This window comes from Nerophis ophidion, linkage group LG22 (genome assembly GCF_033978795.1).
Source record: "Nerophis ophidion isolate RoL-2023_Sa linkage group LG22, RoL_Noph_v1.0, whole genome shotgun sequence".
In the NCBI taxonomy this organism is placed as follows: domain Eukaryota; kingdom Metazoa; phylum Chordata; class Actinopteri; order Syngnathiformes; family Syngnathidae; genus Nerophis; species Nerophis ophidion.
Genome location: NC_084632.1, coordinates 7,322,621 through 7,344,448, shown reverse-complemented (window position 1 = coordinate 7,344,448; position 21,828 = coordinate 7,322,621). Strand labels below are relative to the sequence as shown.

The 21,828-nt window shown below is 37.4% G+C and overlaps 1 protein-coding gene across 3 annotated transcripts in view; it reads left to right on the top strand.

The window, feature by feature from the left end:
• The first annotated feature begins 12,730 nt into the window (after positions 1-12,730).
• cers1 (ceramide synthase 1) overlaps positions 12,731-21,828 on the top strand; it is a 101,765-nt gene continuing 92,667 nt past the window's right edge. For 2 of the 3 annotated variants that reach the window (XR_009803650.1, XM_061883157.1), the window contains exon 1: positions 12,732-13,678. Coding sequence is in view for 2 of the 3 variants with exons in the window: in XM_061883157.1 (XP_061739141.1) it covers positions 13,445-13,678 (234 nt within the window). In the remaining variant the exon portion in view is untranslated. Of the gene's footprint in view, positions 13,679-21,828 lie in introns of all 3 variants that reach the window. The other variant, XM_061883158.1, reaches the window with a different exon arrangement.

The following is a 21,828-nucleotide window of genomic DNA, read 5'->3' as shown; positions in this document are numbered from 1 at the left end:
TATTGAGAGGTGTTTTTATTTAAATACATGGAGAAAATATTACAAAACAGCTGTTAGTATGATGCAACACATTGCAACACCACCGCAAAGTACACATTATCCTGCTATCAAGTTATCTCACTCGTCTCAAATAGAAATGTATCTGTGTCTTTATTACAAATACTTTTTTTGGACACTGAATTTTTGGTAAAAAAAAAAATTGTGAGCAAAATTTCTCTCTTTAAAAATTCAGTTTGTTAAAAGGCAGAACATTTTTTGCAGAAATATTTGTGAAGTGAATTATATTTATATAGCGCTTTTCTCTAGTGACTCAAAGCACTTTACATAGTGAACCCCAATAGCTAAGTTACATTTAAACCAGTGTGGGTGGCACTGGGAGCAGGTGGGTAAAGTGCCTTGCCCAAGGACACAACGGCAGTGACTAGGATGACGGAAGCGGGAATCAAACCTGCAACCCTCAAGTTGCTGGCACGGGCGCTCTACCAAATGACTGCAAACATTGGCTGATTGTGAGACAGGATCGATTGTCTTTTATGTTGCACAACTGCACCAAGAAAAATTCCTAGTTTGTGAACTCGTTTTCAAACCATGGCCATAAAAACTATTCTGATTCTGATTGCTTTTGTTTTAATTTACTGGAAGTATTAAGTCTTGAGTTTTGGCCCTGCGATGAGGTGTCGACTTGTCCAGGGTGTACCCCGCCTTCCGCCCGATTGTAGCCGAGATAGGCGCCAGCGCCCCCCGCGACCCCGAAAGGGAATAAGCGGTAGAAAATGGATGGATGGATGGATGAATATTTTGCGATTTTAATTTGGTTAACTGAATTTATTTTACATCAAGGGCTTTACGGTGGAAGAGGGGTTAGTGCGTCTGCCTCACAATACGAAGGCCCTGAGTAGTCAGGGTTCAATTCCGGGCTCGGGATCTTTCTGTGTGGAGTTTGCATGTCCTTTCTGTGAATGCGTGGGTTTCCTCCGGGTACTCCGGCTTCCTCCCACTTCCAAAGACATGCACCTGGGGATAGGTTGATTGGCAACACTAAATTGGCCCTAGTGTGTGAATGTTGTCTGTCTATCTGTGTTGGCCCTGTGATGAGGTGGCAAATTGTCCAGGGTGTACACCGCCTTCGCCCGATTGTAGCCGAGATAGGCACCAGCGCCCCCTGCGATCCCAAAGAGAATAAGCGGTAGAACATGGATGGATGGATGGATTTTACATCAAATTATGCTGACAATTTCATTGAATCTAAATTTGTGTCTAAATGTGTGTGTGTTTAAAAAAAATCAGTTTGTTCAAATACTTTGTCTAAAGATTCAGTACAGAAATAGCCGTGTCACTCATTAACAGCTTCTGAGACAGGATCGATTGCTTCGGTCTTAATTTACCGCAAGTGAGTCATAAGTTTCAAAGCAAAAAAAAAACACTTACTGCTCTAAATTTTTTGTGTTTCCAGCCAGCCAATCTATTTTATACCGTGTGTTTGAATTGAAAAATGTGTGAGCAAAAATTGTTTACATTTTTTAAAATTTTAATATTTAAAAAAAAAACATGGCAAAATCATTTTAATGCAGAAATATTTTTGTGTCATGTAACTGCAAACTTTGACTTGTCCAGGGTGTACACCGCCTTCTGCCTGAATGCAGCTGGGATAGGCTCCAGCACCCCCCGCGACACCCAACGGGACAAGCGGTAGAAAATGGATGGATGGACCTGCAAACTTGACACACTTATTGGCTGGATCTGAGACAGACTCAATTGCTGGAAGTGAGTTTGGAGTTTTATAGCAACTAATATTTCTGCACTTGATGTTTTTTTATACTGAATTTTAAAACATTGTGTTTTAAAAATCTTCATTTTCAAACACAAATTTGGCTCACAAATTTTTATTCTATAAAATTGTCAGCATATTTTAATTTTAATGAACTAAATGTATTTTGCATCAAATTATGCCGACAATTTAATTGAATTAAAATATCGTGTGCACAATTTGTGTGTGAAAATTTAGTTTGTTAAAATTGTGTGTAAAAAAAAAAATCAGCATGTAAAAATTCAGTGCAGAACCATGTTTTGCAGAAATTTGTGTCACAAATTTGACACCTTATTGGCTGGTTCTGAGGCAAGATAGGGTACAGCGTGGCAGCAACCTGAGGAATCCTGGTTTGATCCCCAGCTTTTACCAACCAAGTCACGTCCGTTGTGTCCTTGAGCAAGACTCTTCATCCTTGTTCCTGATTGGTCGTGGTAAAGGCCTTGCATGGCAGCTCCCACTATCAGTGTGTGAATGTGTGTGTGAATGTAGAATTAGTGTCAAAGCGCTATTAAGAATAACACATAAACACACATAGATTGATTGCTAGGTCTTCATTTACGGGAAGTGTGTTATTTCTACACTGAATTTTTTTTACCGACTCAATTTTAAAACATCATATTCAAACAATCTTAATTATTCAAACACAAATTTTGATTCAATAAAGTTATCAAAAAAATGGCAAAATTAAGTTTTGGTAATAAAGACACAAATCAACCTCAATTCAGGCGCAACTTAGGAGAACTCTTCGTCCATTTATAAGCATTCCTTTGAAAAAAAATAAAAATAAAATAAATGCTCAAAGCACATAATGAGGTGTGGTTTTGTCTCTGTGAAATAAAAATCTATCATAATGCAAACAGACACAAAAGTGACGCAAGACTTGTCATTGATGTTTTTTCTGTAATCAAAGGTTGTAACAGACAGCCAGATCAGTGTTTTTCAACCTTTTTTGAGGCAAGGCACATTTTTTGCGTTGAAAAAATCCGGAGGCACACCAATAGCAGAAATCATAAACTCCGTTGACAGAAGTCGCAATTTTTGGATACGACTAAAGCATAAGCAAGCATGCATCACTATAGCTCTTGTCTCAAAGTAGGTGTACTGTCACCACCTGTCACATCACACCCTGACCTATTTTCACTTTTTTGCTGTTTTCCTGTGTGTCGTGTTTTACTTCTTGTCTTGCGCTCCTATTTTTTTCTGTATTTTCCTGAAGCAGTTTCATGTCTTCCTTTGAGTGATATTTCCCACGTCTACTTTGTTTTAGCAATCAAGAATATTTCAGCAGGTTTCATCCTTTTTTGTGGGGACATTGTTGATTGTCATTTCATGTTCGGATGTACTTTGTGGACGCCATCTTTGCTCCACTGTAAGTCTTTGCTGTAGTCCAGCATTCTGTTTTTGTTTACTTTGTAGCCAGTTCAGTTTTAGTTTTGTTCCGCATGGTCTTCCCTAAGCTTCAAAGCCTTTTTTTGGGGCACTCACCTTTTTATTTTTGGTTTAAGCATTAGACACCGTTTTACCTGTGGTCCTATTTTAGTGGCTTTTTCTCCTTTTTGGTATTTTCCTGTAGCAGTTTCATGTCTTCCTTTGAGTGATATTTCCCGCATCTACTTTGTTTTAGCAATCAAGAATATTTCAGTAGGTTTCATCCTTTTTTGTGGGGACATTGTTGATTGTCATGTCATGTTCGGATGTACTTTGTGAGCGCCGTCTTTGCTCCACAGTAAGTCTTTGCTGTCGACCAGCATTCCGTTTTTGTTTACTTTGTAGCCAGTTCAGTTTTAGTTTTGTTCTGCATCGCCTTTCCTAAGCTTCAATGCCTTTTCTTAGGGGCACTAGCCTTTTTATTTTTGGTTTAAGCATTAGACACCTTTTTATCTGTGCTCCTATTTTGGTGGCTTTTTCTCATTTTTGGTATTTTCCTGTAGCAGTTTCACGTCTTCCTTTGAGCAATATTTCCAGCATCTAATTTGTTTTAGCAATCAAGAATATTTCAGTTGTTTTCATCCTTCATTGTGGGGACATTGTTGATTGTCATGTCATGTTCGGATGTACATTATGGACGCCATCTTTGCTCCACAGTAAGTCTTTGCTGTCGTCCAGCATTCCGTTTTTGTTTACTTTGTAGCCAGTTCAGTTTTAGTTTTGTTCTGCACAGCCTTCCCTAAGCTTCAAAGCCTTTTCTTAGCGGCACTCACCTTTTGTTTATTTTTGGTTTCAGCATTAGATATCTTTTTACCTGCACTCCTCTTTTAGTGGCTTTTTCTTCTTTTTGGTATTTTCCTTTAGCAGTTTCATGTCTTCTTGTGAGCAATATTATACATTTCCCGCATCTACTTAGTTTTAACAATCGAGAATATTTCAGTTGTTTTCATCCTTCATTGTGGGGACATTGTTGATTGTCATGTCATGTTCGGATGTACAATGCGAAAGCCATCTTTGCTTCGCAGTAAGTCTTTGCTGTCGTCCAGCATTCCATTTTTGTTTACTTTGTAGCCAGTTCAGTTTTAGTTTCGTTCTGCAAAGCCTTCCCTAAGCTTAAATGCCTTTTCTTATGGGCAGTCACATTTTGTTTATTTTTGGTTTAAGCATAAGACACCTTTTTACCTGCTATTTTTGACATTTACAAAGCAATTAGCTACCTGCTGCCACCTACTGATATGGAAGAGTATTACACGGTTACTCTGCCGAGCTCTAGACAGCACCGACACTCAAAAACAACACATCATTTGCAGACTGGAATTACGGGTTTGCAAAAAAAAAATTTTAACGAGACTAGATGGATTTAAAGGCCTACTGAAAGCCACTACTAGCGACCACGCAGTCTGATAGTTTATATATCAATGATGAAATATTAACATTGCAACACATGCCAATACGGCCTTTTTAGTTTACTAAATTGCAAATTTAAATTTCGCACGGAAGGATCATGCTAAAACGTCGCAGTATGATGACGCGTACGCGTGATGTCACGCATTGTAGAGGACATTTTGTTCCAGCACCGTTCACAGCTATAAGTCGTAACCTCTCATCGCAAAATTACACAGTATTCTGGACATCTGTTTTGCTGAATCTTTTGCAATTTCTTCAATGAATAATGGAGACGTCAAAGAAGAAAGCTGTAGATGGGAAGCGTGGTATTGCGGCCGCCTTTAGCAACACACAAACAGCCGCTGTTTCATTGTTTACATTCCCGAAAGATGACTGTGAAGCTTTACTATGGAACAGAGTGGTCAAGCGAACACGGTTGGATTGGACCACGCCCACAAAGTACAGTGTATTATGTGTATTAATAATAAATATTTTACCATTCTGTATTCTGAAGGCAATCTATGTTGTGTGCTACTCCAGCATCAATATGGGTGCTCCTGACTGTCACCGTCAGCGTCGGGTTCAAAGTGGCATGGCTCTATCCCTTGTTGCGGCCGAGTGGTCCTGCCACCCCCACGGCTGCCACGGCGCCTCTCACAGCATCTTCCCTACCTGAATCGCTCCCTCGCTGCCCTCTTGTCCTTATTTTTTTTTTTTCTAGTCCTTCACTCTCACTTTCCTCATCCACAAATCTTTCATCCTCGCTCAAATTAATGGGGAAACTGTCGCTTTTTCGGTACGAATCGCTCTCGCTGCTGGTGGCCATGATTGTAAACAATGTTCAGATGTGAGGAGCTCCACAACCCGTGACATCACGCACACATCGTCTGCTACTTCCGGTACAGGCAAGGCTTTTTTATTAGCGACCAAATGTTGCGAGCTTTATCGTCGATGTTCTCTACTAAATCTTTTCAGCAAAAAAAATGATCAAGTATGACACATAGAATGGACCTGCTATCCTCGTTTGAATAAGAAAATTTCATTTCAGTAGGCCTGTAGATCAGGGGTCATCAACGCGGTGCCCGCGGGCACCAGGTCGCCCGTAAGGACCAGATGAGTCGCCCGCTGGCCTGTTCTAAAAATAGCTCAAATAGCAACACTTACCAGTGAGCTGCCTCTATTTTTTACATTCTATTTATTTACTAGCAAACTGGTCTCGCTTTGCTCGACATTTTTAATTCTAAGAGAGACAAAACTCAAATAGAATTTGAAAATCCAAGAAAATATTTTAAAGACTTGGTCTTCACTTGTTTAAATACATTCATTTATTGTTTTACTTTGCTTCTTATAAATTTCAGAAAGACAATTTTAGAGAAAAAAATACAACCTTAAAAATAGTTTTAGGATTTTTTAACACATATACCTTTTTTACCTTTTAAATTCCTTCTTCTTTCCTGACAATTTAAAATTTTAAGTCCACCAGGCTGCACCAAACTTTTGGTGCTTTGTTGACACAGAAAAGTATGCGCTGCAGCTATGAAGGTTGCAAGTCTGTTTGGTTCAACTTATCTTTGTGAATCAGCCTTTTCTGACATGAACTTCATCAAGAACAAACACAGAACACGCCTCACTGATGCACATCTGCAAGACTCACTCAGAGTTGCAGGGTCAAGTTACACAGCAGAGAACAACACAATAGTTAACAGCAATGCCAGGCTTCCCACTAACTGACAAACCGATAACAGATTTGGTGTCCAGTTCAAAGTGTGACATGATTTATTTAAAAATTTCAGAGTCGACTTCTGTATTTTACATGATTTATTATTTGTGCAAACACGGTGCAAAATAATTCATGATTTATTAAAAAAAGTTATTGGCTAGCTAGTTAAAATAGGATATTGTGATTTCACAAGACTGTCTTGGATGTGATCATTTGAAAATGTTCAATTTGAAAAATGTGCACTTGGAGCAGTGGTTCTTAACCTTGTTGGAGGTACCGAATATGCGCATTCACCGAACCCTTCTTTAGTGAAAAATAAAATGGGTTTTTTTCCAAATTCAAGACAAAGTTGTATGTTTTTGGTAACATTTTAGTATAGGGAAAACTATTCCAAGTATCAAAGACTTAATTTACAGTTATTTGGACCCTAGGGGAACATATTCTAAGTAACAAAGACTTAATTTAGAGTTATTTGCTTAGGGTTAGGGTTAGAGGGTTAGGATTATAATAGGGCCATGCCGAATAAGGCATTAATTAGTACTTCAATCAATCAATCAATGTTTATTTATATAGCCCCAAATCACAAATGTCTCAAAGGACTGCACAAATCATTACGACTACAACATCCTCGGAAGAACCCACAAAAGGGCAAGGAAAACTCACACCCAGTGGGCAGGGAGAATTCACATCCAGTGGGACGCCAGTGACAATGCTGACTATGAGAAACCTTGGAGAGGACCTCAGATGTGGGTAACCCCCCCCTCTAGGGGACCGAAAGCAATGGGTGTCGAGCGGGTCTAACATGATACTGTGAAAGTTCAATCCATAGTGGCTCCAACACAGCCGCGAGAGTTCAGTTCAAAGCGGATCCAAGACAGCAGCGAGTGTCCCGTCCACAGGAAACCATCCCAAGCGGAGGCGGATCAGCAGCGTAGAGATGTCCCCAACCGATACACAGGCGAGCGGTCCATCCTGGGTCCCGACGAGCGGTCCATCCTGGGTCCCGACTCTGGACAGCCAGTACTTCATCCATGGTCATCGGACCGGACCCCCTCCACAAGGGAGGGGGGGACATAGGAGAAAAAAGAGAAGAAGCGGCAGATCAACTGGTCTAAAAAGGAGGTCTAGTTAAAGGCTAGAGTATACAGATGAGTTTTAAGGTGAGACTTAAATGCTTCTTAAATTGAGCAAATTAGCTATTTCTGGCAATTTATTTAAGTGTGTATCAAACTGGTAGCCCTTTGCATTAATCAGTACCCAAGAAGTAGCTTTAGATCAGTGGTTCTCAACCTTTTTACCCCCTGTGAACATTTTTTTAATTCAAGTACCCCCTAATCAGAGAAAAGCATTTCTGGTTGAAAGAAAGAGATAAAGAAGTAAAATACAGCACTATGTCATCACTTTATGATTTATTAAATTGTATAACAGTGCAAAATATTGCTCATTTGTAGTGGTCTTTCTTGAACTATTTGGGAAAAAAAGATATAAAAATAACTAAAAACTTGTTGAAAAATAAACAAGTGATTAAATTATAAATAAATATTTCTACACATAGAAGTAATCATCAACTTAAAGTGCCCTCTTTGGGGATTGTACCTGGATTCGTGAACTTAATTCTAAACATTTCTTCACAAGAAATAAATCTTTAACATCAATATTTATGGAACATGTCCACAAAAAATCTAGCTGTCAACACTGAATATTGCATTGTTGCATTTCTTTTCACAGTTTATGAACTTACATTCATATTTTGTTGAAATACCGTATTTTTCGGAGTATAAGTCGATTCTTAGTATAAGTTGCACCTGCCAAAAATGCATAATAAAGAAGGAAAAAAACATTTATAAGTCCCACTGGAGTATACGTCGCACTTTTTGGGGATTTTTTTTTATAAAACTCAACACCAAGAATTGACACTTGAAAGGCAATTTAAAATAAATAAAGAATAGTGAACAACAGGCTGAATAAGTGTACGTTATATGAGGCATAAATAATTTTGGTATTATGGTAAGAGTCATTCAAATAACTATAACATATAGAACATGCTATATGTTTACCAAACAATCTGTCACTCCTAATCGATAAATCCCATGAAATCTTATACGTCTAGTCTTTTACGTGAATGAGCTAAATGATATTATTTGATATTTTACGGTAACGTGTTAATAATTTCACACACAAGTCGCTCCTGAGTATAAGTCGCACCCACGACCAAACTTATGGTCTGAAAAATACGGTATTATTCAATTATATTTATAAATTACTTTTAAATTGTTGCTATTTTTAGAATATTTTTTAAAAATCTAACGTACACCTTGGCATACCTTCAAGTACCCCCAGGGGTACGGAGAACCACTGCTTTAGATCACCTCCCACGACACAATAGACCAGTGGTTCTCAAATGGGGGTACGCGTACCCCTGGGGGTACTTGTAAGCACGCCAAGGGGTACGTGAGATTTTTTTAAAAATATTCTAAAAATAGCACTATTTTATAGCTCGGTTGGTAGAGTGGCCGTGCCAGCAACTTGAGGGTTGCAGGTTCGATTCCCGCTTCCGCCATCGTAGTCACTGCCGTTGTGTCCTTGGGCAAGACACTTTACCCACCTGCTCCCAGTGCCACCCACACTGGTTTAAATGTAAATTCGATATTGGGTTTCACTATGTAAAGCGCTTTGAGTCACTAGAGAAAAGCGCTATATAAATATAATTCACTAATTCACAATAATTCAAAAATCCTTTTAAAATATATTTATTGAATAATACTTCAACAAAATATGAATGTAAGTTCATAAACTGTGGAAAGAAATGTGACGATGCAATATTCATTTTTTGTGGACATGTTCCATAAATATTGATGTTAAAGATTTCTTTTTTTGTGAAGAAATGTTTGGAATTAAGTTGATGAATCCAAATGGATCTCTATTACAATCCCCAAAGAGGGCTCTTTAAGTTGATGATTACTTCTATGTGTAGAAATCTTTACTTATAATTGAATCACTTGTAGGGCTTCACGGTGGCAGAGGGGTTAGTGTGTCTGCCTCACAATACGAAGGTCCTGCAGTCCTGGGTTCAAATCCAGGCTCGGGATCTTTCTGTGTGGAGTTTGCATGTTCTCCCCGTGAATGCGTGGGTTCCCTCCGGGTACTCCGGCTTCCTCCCACTTCCAAAGACATGCACCTGGGGATAGGTTGATTGGCAACACTAAATTGTCCCTAGTGTGTGAATGTGAGTGTGAATGTTGTCTGTCTATCTGTGTTGGCCCTGCGATGAGGTGGTGACTTGTCCAGGGTGTACCCCGCCTTCCGCCCGATTGTAGCTGAGATAGGCGCCAGCGCCCCCCGCGACCCCAAAAGGGAATAAGCGGTAGAAAATGGATGGATGAATCACTTGTTTATTTTTCAACAAGTTTTAGGTTATTTTTATATCTTTTTTTCCCCAAATAGTTCAAGAAAGACCACTAAAAATGAGCAATATTTTGTACTGTTATACAATTTAATAAATCAGAAAGTGATGACATAGTGCTGTATTTTACTTCTTTATCTCTTTTTTTTTTAACCAAAAATGCTTTGATCTGATTAGGGCAGTGGTTCTCAAATGGGGGTACGCGTACCCCTGGGGGCACTTGTAAGCATGCCAAGGGGTACGTGAGATTTTTTTTAAATATTCTAAAAATAGCAAAAATCCTTTATAAATATATTTATTGAATAATACTTCAACAAAATATGAATGTAAATTCATAAACTGTGAAAAGAAATGCAACAATGCAATATTCATTTTTGTGGGCATGTTCCATAAATATTGATGTTAAATATTTCTTTTTTTGTGAAGAAATCTTTAGAATTAAGTTCATGAATCCAGATGGATCTCTATTACAATCCCCAAAGAGGTCACTTTAAGTACCCGGGCGGTATAGCTCTGGTGGCCGTGCCAGCAACTTGAGGGTTCCAGGTTCGATCCCTGCTTCTGCCATCCTAGTTAATGCTGTTGTGTCCTTAGGTAAGACACTTTACCCACCTGCTCCCAGTGCCACCCACACTGGTTTAAATGGAACTTAGATAATGGCGGGGTTGCCCACATATGCGGTCCTCTCCAAGGTTTCTCATAATCACTGTCACCGACGTCCAACTGCGGTGAGTTTTTCCTTGCCTTTACGTGGGCTCTGTAATGAGGATGTCGTTGTTGTTTGTGCAGCCCTTTGAGACACTTGTGATTTAGGGTTGGATAAATAAACATAGATAGATTGATTTCACAACGTAAAGTGCTTTGAGTCACTACAGCACAGGGGTAGGGAACCTATGGCTCTAGAGCCAGATGTGGGTCTTTTGATGACTGCACCTGGCTCCCAGATCAATTTGAGCTGACATTGCTTAACCTTCCTCTTGTGTTAGCTTTCTGTTACCATCTCTTATGTTAACGGGTCGGTTTTGACCCATGTTTTAAATCAGCTGTAAAATACACTAAAAACAATTACCTATCATCCAATTTGTTTCTCATCTCTTGGTTACCTTGTTAGGCTTCCTTATCCTTGAAAATATTGGTTTTAATATTTATGGTTTGGGCCATTGGGCCTTTTTTTGTCAGTATACCCCTCGATTTCAATTTTTAAAAATGGTAAAACGAACCTCAAGAGAATCATATAAATAAAAAAAAGGTTGTTGTGTTACCTAACTATTACTAAGGGGTATTAGAACACATCTCTTAAATAAATGTGTTTTGTTTATTTTTTCATTTTAAGAATTTTAACTATAGTAACATCTATGGTGTTACGGGTCAATTTCGACCCATATATATTTACTTCAAGAAAAAGGCTGAAAAGTATTTTCTTCAGCAACAGAAATCCAACATCAAACAAACAACCAATCAAGCAAATGAAACCAAGAGAAATAGATTACTAGTTCCAAAACTAATAAAAAAACAAAATCAGAGTGGCAAAAAGTGACACTTTTAGTGTCCGTTTTTTGTTTGTTTTTGTACAGGATAACAAGGTAAAATGAGAATTCACTAAAGCTCACCTGATTGGGAGAGGAGCTGGCTGTCAGTGTGTTCAGTTTTGGCTCTTATCGTTGCTTTATCATCTTATTTTTATAACCGGGTCGAAACCGACCCTAACAACACCAAGGGCATAATTTCTACCAGAGCATTTTATAATTTAGTGAAAAAAAATAAAATGATTTATTTCGTTGACAAAGAGGTTCCTGACAAAGTCAAAAAGCTTTGATGCAAACAAATAAATGTATGTGGTGTTTTTATGCATTTAAAAACTAACACAAGACGAAGGTTAACACAATAAGTAATGAATAAATCCGCAGGTAATCACAGTATCAAAAATAACGTTCAAAATATAAAACATTCTCATGCATTTTCCCTCCATCCATCCAGTTTCTACCGCACCTGTTCAAGAAGTCGCATTAATGGTAAGAAGTATTATATTTATTTTTGGCTAGCCTCAGAATAACAATGTTATTAAAAAAAGAATAAGAGACTTATTATACTCTAAAAATGCACGCATATAGTGGTATTCAGTGTTAAAAAAAACAAAAACAAAAGTTGTATGGCTCTCACAGAAATAATTTTTTAAAATATTTGGCTTGTAGGGCTCTCTCAGCCAAAAAGGTTCCCGACCCCTGCACTAGAGAAAAGCGCTATGTAAATATAATTCACTTCACTCCTTTCTGTAGAAATCTGTATTTATAATTGAATCACTTGTTTATTTTTTTTAAACACATTTTTAGTTATTCTTATATCTTATTTTCCAAATAGTTCAAGAAAGACCACTACAAATGAGCAATATTTGACATAGTGATGTATTTTACGTCTTTATCAGTTTTTTTTCAACCAAAAATGCTTTGGTCTGATTAGGGGGTACTTGAATTAAAAAAAAATTCACAGAGGGGTACATCACTGAAAAAAGGTTGAGAACCACTGGATTAGGGGGTACTTGAATAAAAAAAAATCACAGGGGGTACATAATTGAAAAAAGGTTGAGAACCACTGGATTAGGGGGTACTTGAATTTTAAAAAAATTCACAGCGGGTACATCACTGAAAAAAGGTTGAGAACCACTGGATTAGGGGGTACTTGAATTAAACAAAAATTCGCAGGGGGTACATCACTGAAAAAAGGTCGAGAACCACTGAATTAGGGGGTACTTGAATTAAAAAAAATTCACAGGGGGTACATCACTGAAAAAAGGTTGAGAACCACTGGATTAGGGGGTACTTGAATTAAAAAAATTTTCACAGGGGGTACATCACTGAAAAAAGGTCGAGAACCACTGCAATAGACTATATCTAGTGCGCCGCGGCACAGTGGTTGAGCAACACTGAGCCAGATAACGGTTCCTGCTGACGTCACGCCCCCCTGCTGGTTTCGCATAAACGTGGCTGTCCCCTTTTTCTACCGTCGCATTTCATCCCCGACTCGAGAGCGCTGCCTTTTCAACCAGGAAGGATTTAAAAAAAAAAATTTTTGTGTGTGGGTTCTATCAATATATCTATTTTTTGGTGGTCCTTTCTTTTTTTATTTTTTTATTTTTTTTAGAAACGTCACGCACGGCGGGAGGATGAGACGCGACGTGACGGCGGCACAATAGTCTGGAACAAGCCGCACTTTTTCCATGGACTGCGTCCGTCGTTCGTTTCGGACGCTTTTTAACGACATATATTCATATTCGCTCATATCGCGGGTGGGTTATTATTTTTATTTTATTTTTTCTTTCCGCTTTCCCCCCCCGGTGCCGTGCGAGTGATTAGAAGTTAGCTACGGCGGCTAACGGGGCGAGTGCGCGTGCGCGGCGTGATGATGGCGCGAGGAAGAAGCCTCCACGCTGTGGCTCGTCCTCGTCATGGCTCCCATTAATTCCACTAATTGCCGCTTCTCCCCACACGTCTTCTCACCAAATCTGCCGAGCAGAGCCGGGGTCGTAACAATGGAAAATATATTATAAGGCTCAGACAGACCAGACCGTGTTTAAGCTTTTTTATTTTATTTTATTTTATTTTTTTAAGCCAGCTAGCAAGCTTGTTAGCGGATTAGCGCGCGCAAACGCCGCCTGGGCTCCAACTAACCGTTTTTTTTTTCAAGCCTTGGACGCTCCACCATGGACGCTCAGACCGGGGATGTGGAGCCCATGCCGGGATACCTGGACCTCTTCAGCCGGGCTTCCGGCGTCATGTGGACGGCATGGCGGGAGTGCAGCCAGTGCGGTCTGCATCTCTCCAGGCGGACCCTCCTGGACCATGCATACATCACCTGCACCGAGATTGCACTCTTCTTCTTCTGCGCCTTTTTGTGGACGCAAATACGACGGGGGTTGACTGAAAGACTGTTCAAGGTGGGCCACACACACACACACACACACACACACACACACACACACACACACACACTTGCAGTCTTAATACAAGTCAAACAGACAGAGCAGGTGCATGAGATCGATACAAGTAGCGCTAGTGTCGATACCAAGGTCTGTAGTATCGGCATAGGGTCGATACTAACTTTGGCCAGAGCTACACTCTTCCCACGTGCACTGATTTTGATTGATTGATTGATACTTGCCCTGCGATGTATCGACTTGTTTAAGTCGGGGTCCACGTTAATCAATTCATGGTAACTGAACTGCTGTGATGAGGTGGCGACTTGTCCAGGGTGTACCCCGCCTTCCGCCCGATTGTAGCTGAGATAGGCGCCAGCGACCCCCGCCACCCCAAAAGGGAATAAGCGGTAAAAAATGGATGGATGGATGATTGATACTTTTAGATAGATAGATAGATAGATAGTACTTTATTGATTCCTTCAGGAGAGTTCCTTCAGGAAAATTAAAATTCCAGCAGCAGTGTACAGAGTTGAGATCAATTTAAAGAAAAAAGTAAATAATGGGGGTTTAAATGGAAACAAAATAGAGAAATATTACAAAAAGAATAAAAACAATGGGAATAACAATATAACAGTAAAATAAGACTATAACAAGACAAAGTAGGCAGTAGTGACCATGTTATGAAAACGTATTGCACTGTTAATGTTTTGCATCCCCTGTCATCCTAATACCCCCCGTCCCCCGTCCCAGAGAGGAGTTGTAGAGTCTAATGGCGTGTGGGACAAAGGAGTTCTTGAGTCTATTAGTCCTGCACTTGGGTTGAAGCAGTCTAGCACTGAACAGGCTCCTCTGGCTACTGATAATGCTATGCAGAGGGTGACTGGCATGTCATGAGTAAATTGCACAGTTCAGTACATCCATCCATCCATTTTTCCTACCGCATATTCCCCTTTGGGGTCGCGAGGGTCGCTGGCGCCTATCTCAGCTACAATCGGACGGAAGGCGGGGCGGCATAGCTCGGTTGGTAGAGTGGCCGTGCCAGCAACTTGAGGGTTGCAAGTTCGATTCCCGCTTCCGCCATCCTAGTCACTGCCGTTGTGTCCTTGGGCAAGACACTTTACCCACCTGCTCCCAGTGCCACCCACACTGGTTTAAATGTAACTTAGATATTGGGTTTCACTATGTTAAGCGCTTTGAGTCACTAGAGAAAAGCGCTATATAAATATGAATAGAAGAAGGCGCTGTACACCCTGGACAAGTCGCCACCTCATCACAGCAGTTCAGTTACCATGAATTGATTAACGTGGACCCCGACTTAAACAAGTCGAAAAACTTATTCGGGTGTTACCATTTAGTGGTCAATTGTACGGAATATGTACTGTACTGTGCAATCTACTAATAAAAGTATCAATCAATATCAATCAATCAGTGCATATTCCGTACAATTTGACCACTAAATGGTAACACCCCAATAAGTTTTTCAACTTGTTTAAATCAATTCATGGCGCAAATATATACTATCAGCATAATATCATCATCACACAGGTTAATCATCGTAGTATATACATTGAAATATTTACATTATTTACAATCCGGGGGGTGGGATGAGGAGCTTGGGTTGATATCAGTGCTTCAGTCATCAACAATTGCATCAACAGAGAAATGTGGACATTGTAACAGTGTAGGTCTTACTTAGTAGGACAGGGGTCGGGAACCTTTTTGGCTGAGAGAGCCAAAAAGCCAAATATTTAAAATAATATTTTTTTTAACACTGAACACAACTAAACGCGTGCATTTTTAAGTAAGACCAACATTTCTAGAGTATAATAGGTCTCTTATTCTTTGTAATATTGTTATTCTGAAGCTAACTGTGGAGGGGGCGTGGCCTGTGGGCCTGCAGTGAACTGGGCTGTGCCAGGACCGGCTTCTAAATCACCTGGGCCTTGTAATCTAATCACCTGTCACTCTGTTATAAGCTCCCTCCATCAGTGTGTGAATGTGTGTGTGAATGGGTAAATGTGGAAGTAGTGTCAAAGTGCTTTGAGTACCTTGAAGGTAGAAAAGCGCCATACAAGTACAACCCATTTATTTAGTTATTATAAGCAGCAGCCAGGAGGAGAGACGAGGTCGGGGCTGGAGCCAGAGCGCAAGCGAAAACGAAAGAGAATAATACAATTGCTGGAAAGCAACTGAGGGACTTATTGAAAAATAAAACAATATTGTAACCCTGAAACAGGATCTCATGTTGGTGCTTGGTGGTCTGAAGAACCCCCAGGAGGGCAAGCTCCACACTAACCATTAATAAAAAAATAACTTCTTACCATTAACGCAACTTCTTGAACAGGTGCGGTAGAAACGGATGGATGGATTAAAAATGCATGAGAATGTTTTATATTTTGAACATTATTTTTAACACTGTGATTACAAGTGGAATTATTCATTATTTATCGTGTTAGGCAATGCCAGCTCAGATTTATCCGAGAGCCAGATGCAGTCATCAAAAGAGCCACATCTGGCTCCCGAGCCATAGGTTCCCTACCCCTGTAGTAAGATATGTAACAGCCAGCAGAGAACATAGTGAGTTCAGATAGCATAAGAACAAGTATATACATTTGATTATTTACATTAGGTTATTTATAATCCGGGGAGTTGGGATGTGAATGGAGGAGGGTATCGGAAAAGGGTTGAAGTTGCCTGGAGGTGTTGTTTTAGAGCGCTTTTGAAGGAGGATAGAGATGCACTTACTTTTACACCTGTTGGGAGTGCATTCCACATTGATGTGGCATAGAAAGAGAATGAGTTAAGACCTTTGTTGGATGGGAATCTGGGTTTAACGTGGTTTGTGGAGCTCCCCCTGGTGTTGTGGTTATGGCGGTCATTTACGTTAAGGAAGTAGTTTGACATGTATTTCGGTATCAGGGAGGTGTAGCGGATTTTATAGACTAGGCTCAGTGCAAGTTGTTTGACTCTGTCCTCCACCCTGAGCTAGCCCACTTTGGAGAAGTGGGTTGGAGTGAGGAATGCCTTGGCGTGGTCAGAAGTTTAGAGAGAAAACACAGGCAGGGCCGCCCCCTGGCTAATTTGGGGCACTCAGTAAGATTTGACTAGAAGCCCCCCCCCCTTACATCAGTGGTCCCCAACCTTTTTGTAGCTGCGGACCGGTCAACGCTTGATCATTTGTCCCGCGGCCCGGCGGGACAAATTATTGTTATTATTATTTTATTTTTTTTGTCAGGAGAAAGGGAGTTTTTTTGGGTTGGTGAACTAATTGTAAGTGTATCTTGTGTTTTTTTTATGTTGATTTAATAAAAAAAATAAAAAAAAAAATTAAAAATTCTTCTGCGGCCCGGTACCAATCGAGCCGCAGCCCGGCGGTTGGGGACCACTGCCCTACATGACCTAATTATTTACATGCGATTTTCAGGGTAAAAGTTGATTTTTAAGACAAAAAAAATATTTTCAAGGTAAAAGTTGATTTTCAAGGTAAAAGTTGATTTTCAAGACCAAAAAATATTTTCAAGGTAAAAGTTGATTTTCAAGACAAAAAAAAAGATTTTCAATACAAAAAATGATTTTCAGGGAAAAAAAAATATTTTCAAGACAAAAAATGATTTTCAAGGAAAAAAATGATTTTAACGATAAATTTAAGGTAAATGTTGATTTTCAAGAAAAAAAATTATTTCCAAGGAAAAAAAAACATGTTCAAGGTAAAAGTTGATTTTAAAGGTAAAAGTTGATTTTCAAGACGAAAAATGATTTTCAAGTAAAAGTTTATTTTAATGACAAAAAATATTTTCAAGGAAAAAGTTGATTTCCATGACAAAAAAAAAACATTGTCAAAGAAAAAAATGATTTTCAAGACCAAAAAATATTTTCATGGACAAAAATAATTTCAAGGAAAAAGTTGATTTTCAAGACAAAAAATGATTTTCAAGACAATTATTTTAATGCTGAAAGTAGAATTTAAAAGTAAAAGTTGATTTTCAAGACAAAAAAATATTTTCAAGTAAAAGTTGATTTTAATAACAAACAATATTTTCAAGGTAAAAGTTGATTTTCAAGACAAAAATTATTTTCAAGACAAACAATTATTTTAATGGTAAAAGTTGAATTTAAAGGTAAAAGTTGATTTTCAAGACAAAAAAATATTTTCAAGGTAAAAGTTGTTTTTTAAGACAAAAATGATTTTTAAGGCAAAAGTTGATTTTCAAAACAGAAAATTATTTTCAAGGTAAAAGTTGATTTTCAAGACAGAAAATTATTTTCAAGGTAAAAGTTGATTTTCAAGACAGAAAATAATTTTTAAGGTAAAAGTTGATTTTCAAGACAAAAATTGATTTTTAAGGTAAAAGTTAATTTTCAAGACAAAAAAAATGATTTTCAAGTAAAAAAATGATTTTCAAGGAAAAAAAATGTTTTAAAGATGATAAAATGATTTTCAAGGAAAAAAATTATTTTTTAAGATAAAAAATGATTTTCAAGGTAAAAGTTGATTTTCAAGACAAAAAATTATATTCAAGGGGAAAAAAATATTTTCAAGTTACAAGTTGATTTTCAAGACAAAAAATTATTTTGAAGTAAAAGTTAATTTTAATGACAAAAAAATATTTTCAAGGTAAGTTGTTTTCCAAGACAAAAAAAAACAAACGATTTTCAAGGAAAAAAATGATTTTCAAGACAAAATATTTTTTTCAAGGGAAAATAATAATTTCAAGGTAAAAGTTGATTTTCAAGACAAAAAAATGATTTTCAAGACAATTATTTTAATGGCAAAAGTTGAATTTGAAGGTACAAGTAGATTTTCAAGCCCCCAAATTTTTTTCAAGTAAAAGTTGATTTTAATGACCAAAAATTTATTTTAATAACAAACAATATTTTCAAGGTAAAAGTTGATTTTCAAGACAAAAAAGATTTTCAAGACAATTATTTTAATGGCAAAAGTTGAATTTAAAGGTAAAAGGTGATTTTCAAGACAAAAAAATATTTTCAAGGTAAAAGTTGATTTTCAAGACGATACTGATTTTCAAGGTAAAAGTTAATTTTCAGAACAGACAATTATTTTCAAGGTAAAAGTTGATTTTCAAGACAAAAAATGTTTTTTAAGGTAAAAGTTGATTTTCAAGACAGAAAATTACTTTCAAGGTAAAAGTTGATTTTCAAGGTAAAAGTTGATTTTCAATACAAAAAATGATTTTCATGGTAAAAGTTAAATTTCAAGACAAAAAATGATTATTAAGGGAAAAGTTAATTTTCAAGACAAAAAATTATTTCCAAGGGAAAAAAAAGATTTTCAAGGTAAAAGTTGATTTTCACGGTAAAAGTTGATTTTCAAGACAAAAAATTATTTTAAAGACAAACAATTTTTTAATGGTAAAAGTTGAATTTAAAGGTAAAAGTAGATTTGGAAGACAAAAAAATATTTTCAAGTAAAAGTTGATTTTAATGATAAAAAAATGATTTTTAAGGTAAAAGTTCATTTTCATGACAACAAATATTTTCAAAGTAAAAGTTGATTTTCAAGACAAAAAAAAATTTTCAAGACAAACAATTATTTTAATGGTAAAAGTTAAATTTAAAGGTAAAAGTTGATTTTCAAGACAGAAAATAATTTTCAAGGTAAAGCTTAATAATAAAGACACTGTTTACTTTGTCTTAAAAATAGATCAAACACAAACTCTGAAAATATTACAATAAAAAATTATAGAAAGTTAAAGTTTAGATCCATGAAGCAAAGAAAAATGTGAATGAATGTTTATAATTGAATACATTTACTTATGCATAAAAATGTGTTTTCTTTTGTATTATTTTTTTTAACAAATTAATGTTTATGACAACCTTTTTCCAACACACCATATAGAAAGTGAGATATAACAGGATAATGCATACATTTATCATTTGTTTTCAAAACTGTTACAAAGTGGAACCCCAAAAATGTACTGTGGGACCCCATTTTTATGACTTGATGGGCTGGGACCCCACTTTGCAAAAGCCTAGCACTAAAACTGATAAGAGTTGTCAGGCGTTCAAAAAAGCAGCAGACTGCTGTGGCCTGCGGGCCGGTTCTTATACTAATCAAATATCATCCCGGGGGCCACAGATCATTCATTCGTGAGCCGGCTCTGGCCCCCGGGCCTTGACTTTGACACATAGGTTATACTCAATTTTATTTTTTTAATTCAAACAAACAATCACTAGAATCAGTTGTACAATATTGTGTAGATCAAAAATAATTGTATTTACACAAATAGTACTCTATTGGTGGGAATTATTCTGAAATCCAGCGATCCATTTTCTACCGCTTATTCCCTTTCTGAAATATTGGCTCAAATTGATTTTTGTTCTGTTTTCATTGCAAACAATAAAGCAGTGCTCTATTTACATGTTTTGGTAGTGACGGCAGTTAGAATGTGTAGCATTTGAATAATATAGAAAGAAATATACAAATCATTTCTCAGAAAAACGTACCTGGTGTGTATATGCTTGAACTACTATCGAGTGATGAACCTGAAAAGGTATTTCAAATTGAAAAAATACAAATAAAAAATCACAAAAAATTATATATGTATGTATATATTTTCATTTGTAAAAATATACAGTACGGGCCAAAAGTTTGGACACACCTTCTCATTCTTCTATGTTTTCTTTATTTTCATGATTATTTTCATTGTAGATTGTCACATCAAAACTATGAATGAACACATGGGGAGTTATTTACTTAACCAAAAAAAGGTGAAATAACTGAAAACATGTTTTATATTCTAGTTTCTTCAAAATAGCCACCCTTTGCTCTGATTACTGCTTTGCACACTCTTGGAATTCTCTTCATGAGCTTCAAGAGGTAGTCACCTGAAAGGGTTTTCACCTCACAGGTGTCATAGTTTTCCTGCCTTCAGTGACAATCTACAATGTAAATCAGGGCTGGGCGATATTGCTTTTTTTTTAATATCGCAATATTTTTAGGCCATATCGCGATATACGATATATATTACGATATTTTGCCTTAGCCTTGAATAAACACTTGATGTATATAATCACAGCAGTATGATGATTCTGTGTGTCTACATTAAAACATTCTTCTTCATACTGCGTTCATATATGCTACTTTTAAACTTTCATGCAGAGAGGGAAATCACAACTAAGTCAATTGACCAAAAGTGTTTTTATTAAAGTTATTAAGCAACGGCACAAACATTCAAGTCAGATTACGCATGTATTAAAACTAGGGATGCACCGATTAATCGGTAACCGAATATATTCGGCCGAATATGGCAAAAAAAGCCACATTCGGCCTTCGGTGGAATGAGTTAAGAACAAGGCCGAATAGTGGCGTGTGACGCAATTTTTTGACGCAATGACGCAATCAACCAACGTGCAGTGACGTTGGGATATGTTGTGTACCTGTATAAGTGTATGAGGTTACAAGCACACACTTATTGAGATTTCGTGGGGCCTCTGTTTACATTATTAGCCTGTTGTGTAGGCTACCTGTATAAGTGTATGAGGTTACAAGCACACACTTAATTGAGATTTACTTGAGCCTTCTGTTTACACAATTAGCATATCTACTGTGACTAAGCAGACTTTTGCCAAAAGGATAATAATTCATTTGTTGTGGGTTTATCCACTTTAATGCACTTTATTTTTTTTTGGAATGCATGTTTTGTTTGAAGGCCTAATATAAATGAAAAACTTTGTGCTTTTTTTGAAAAGCAAAGGCTACTGGATTAAAAAAATGTCAATATTCAATAAAAAATTACTTTATTTGAAAAACATGTCTAAATATTTATTCTAGGCTATTTATGCAATATAAAAAAAATTGTGAAAAACTGCATTCATTATTCGGTATTCGGCCTTCGGTCAAGGGTTTAAGTTTTATTCGGCTTCGGCCACAAATTTTCATTTCGGTTTATCCCTAATTAAAACGGATGGTTGGAGTATGGAGGCAGATAGCGAAAACGAAATTGAAGAAGAAACTGAAGCTATTGAGCGAATAGCTATTGACGCTATTCGGCCATCTCTGCCTTAGCATCGCCGGTAAAATGTGCAGACCAAACGTTCGGGACTTTCGCATATTGTGACACTGGATCAACTTAAAATCCGTTGATTGGTAAGTGTTTGTTTGGCATTAAATTTGGGTGGAGGGAAACGCTGGATGCAAATATAGCTAC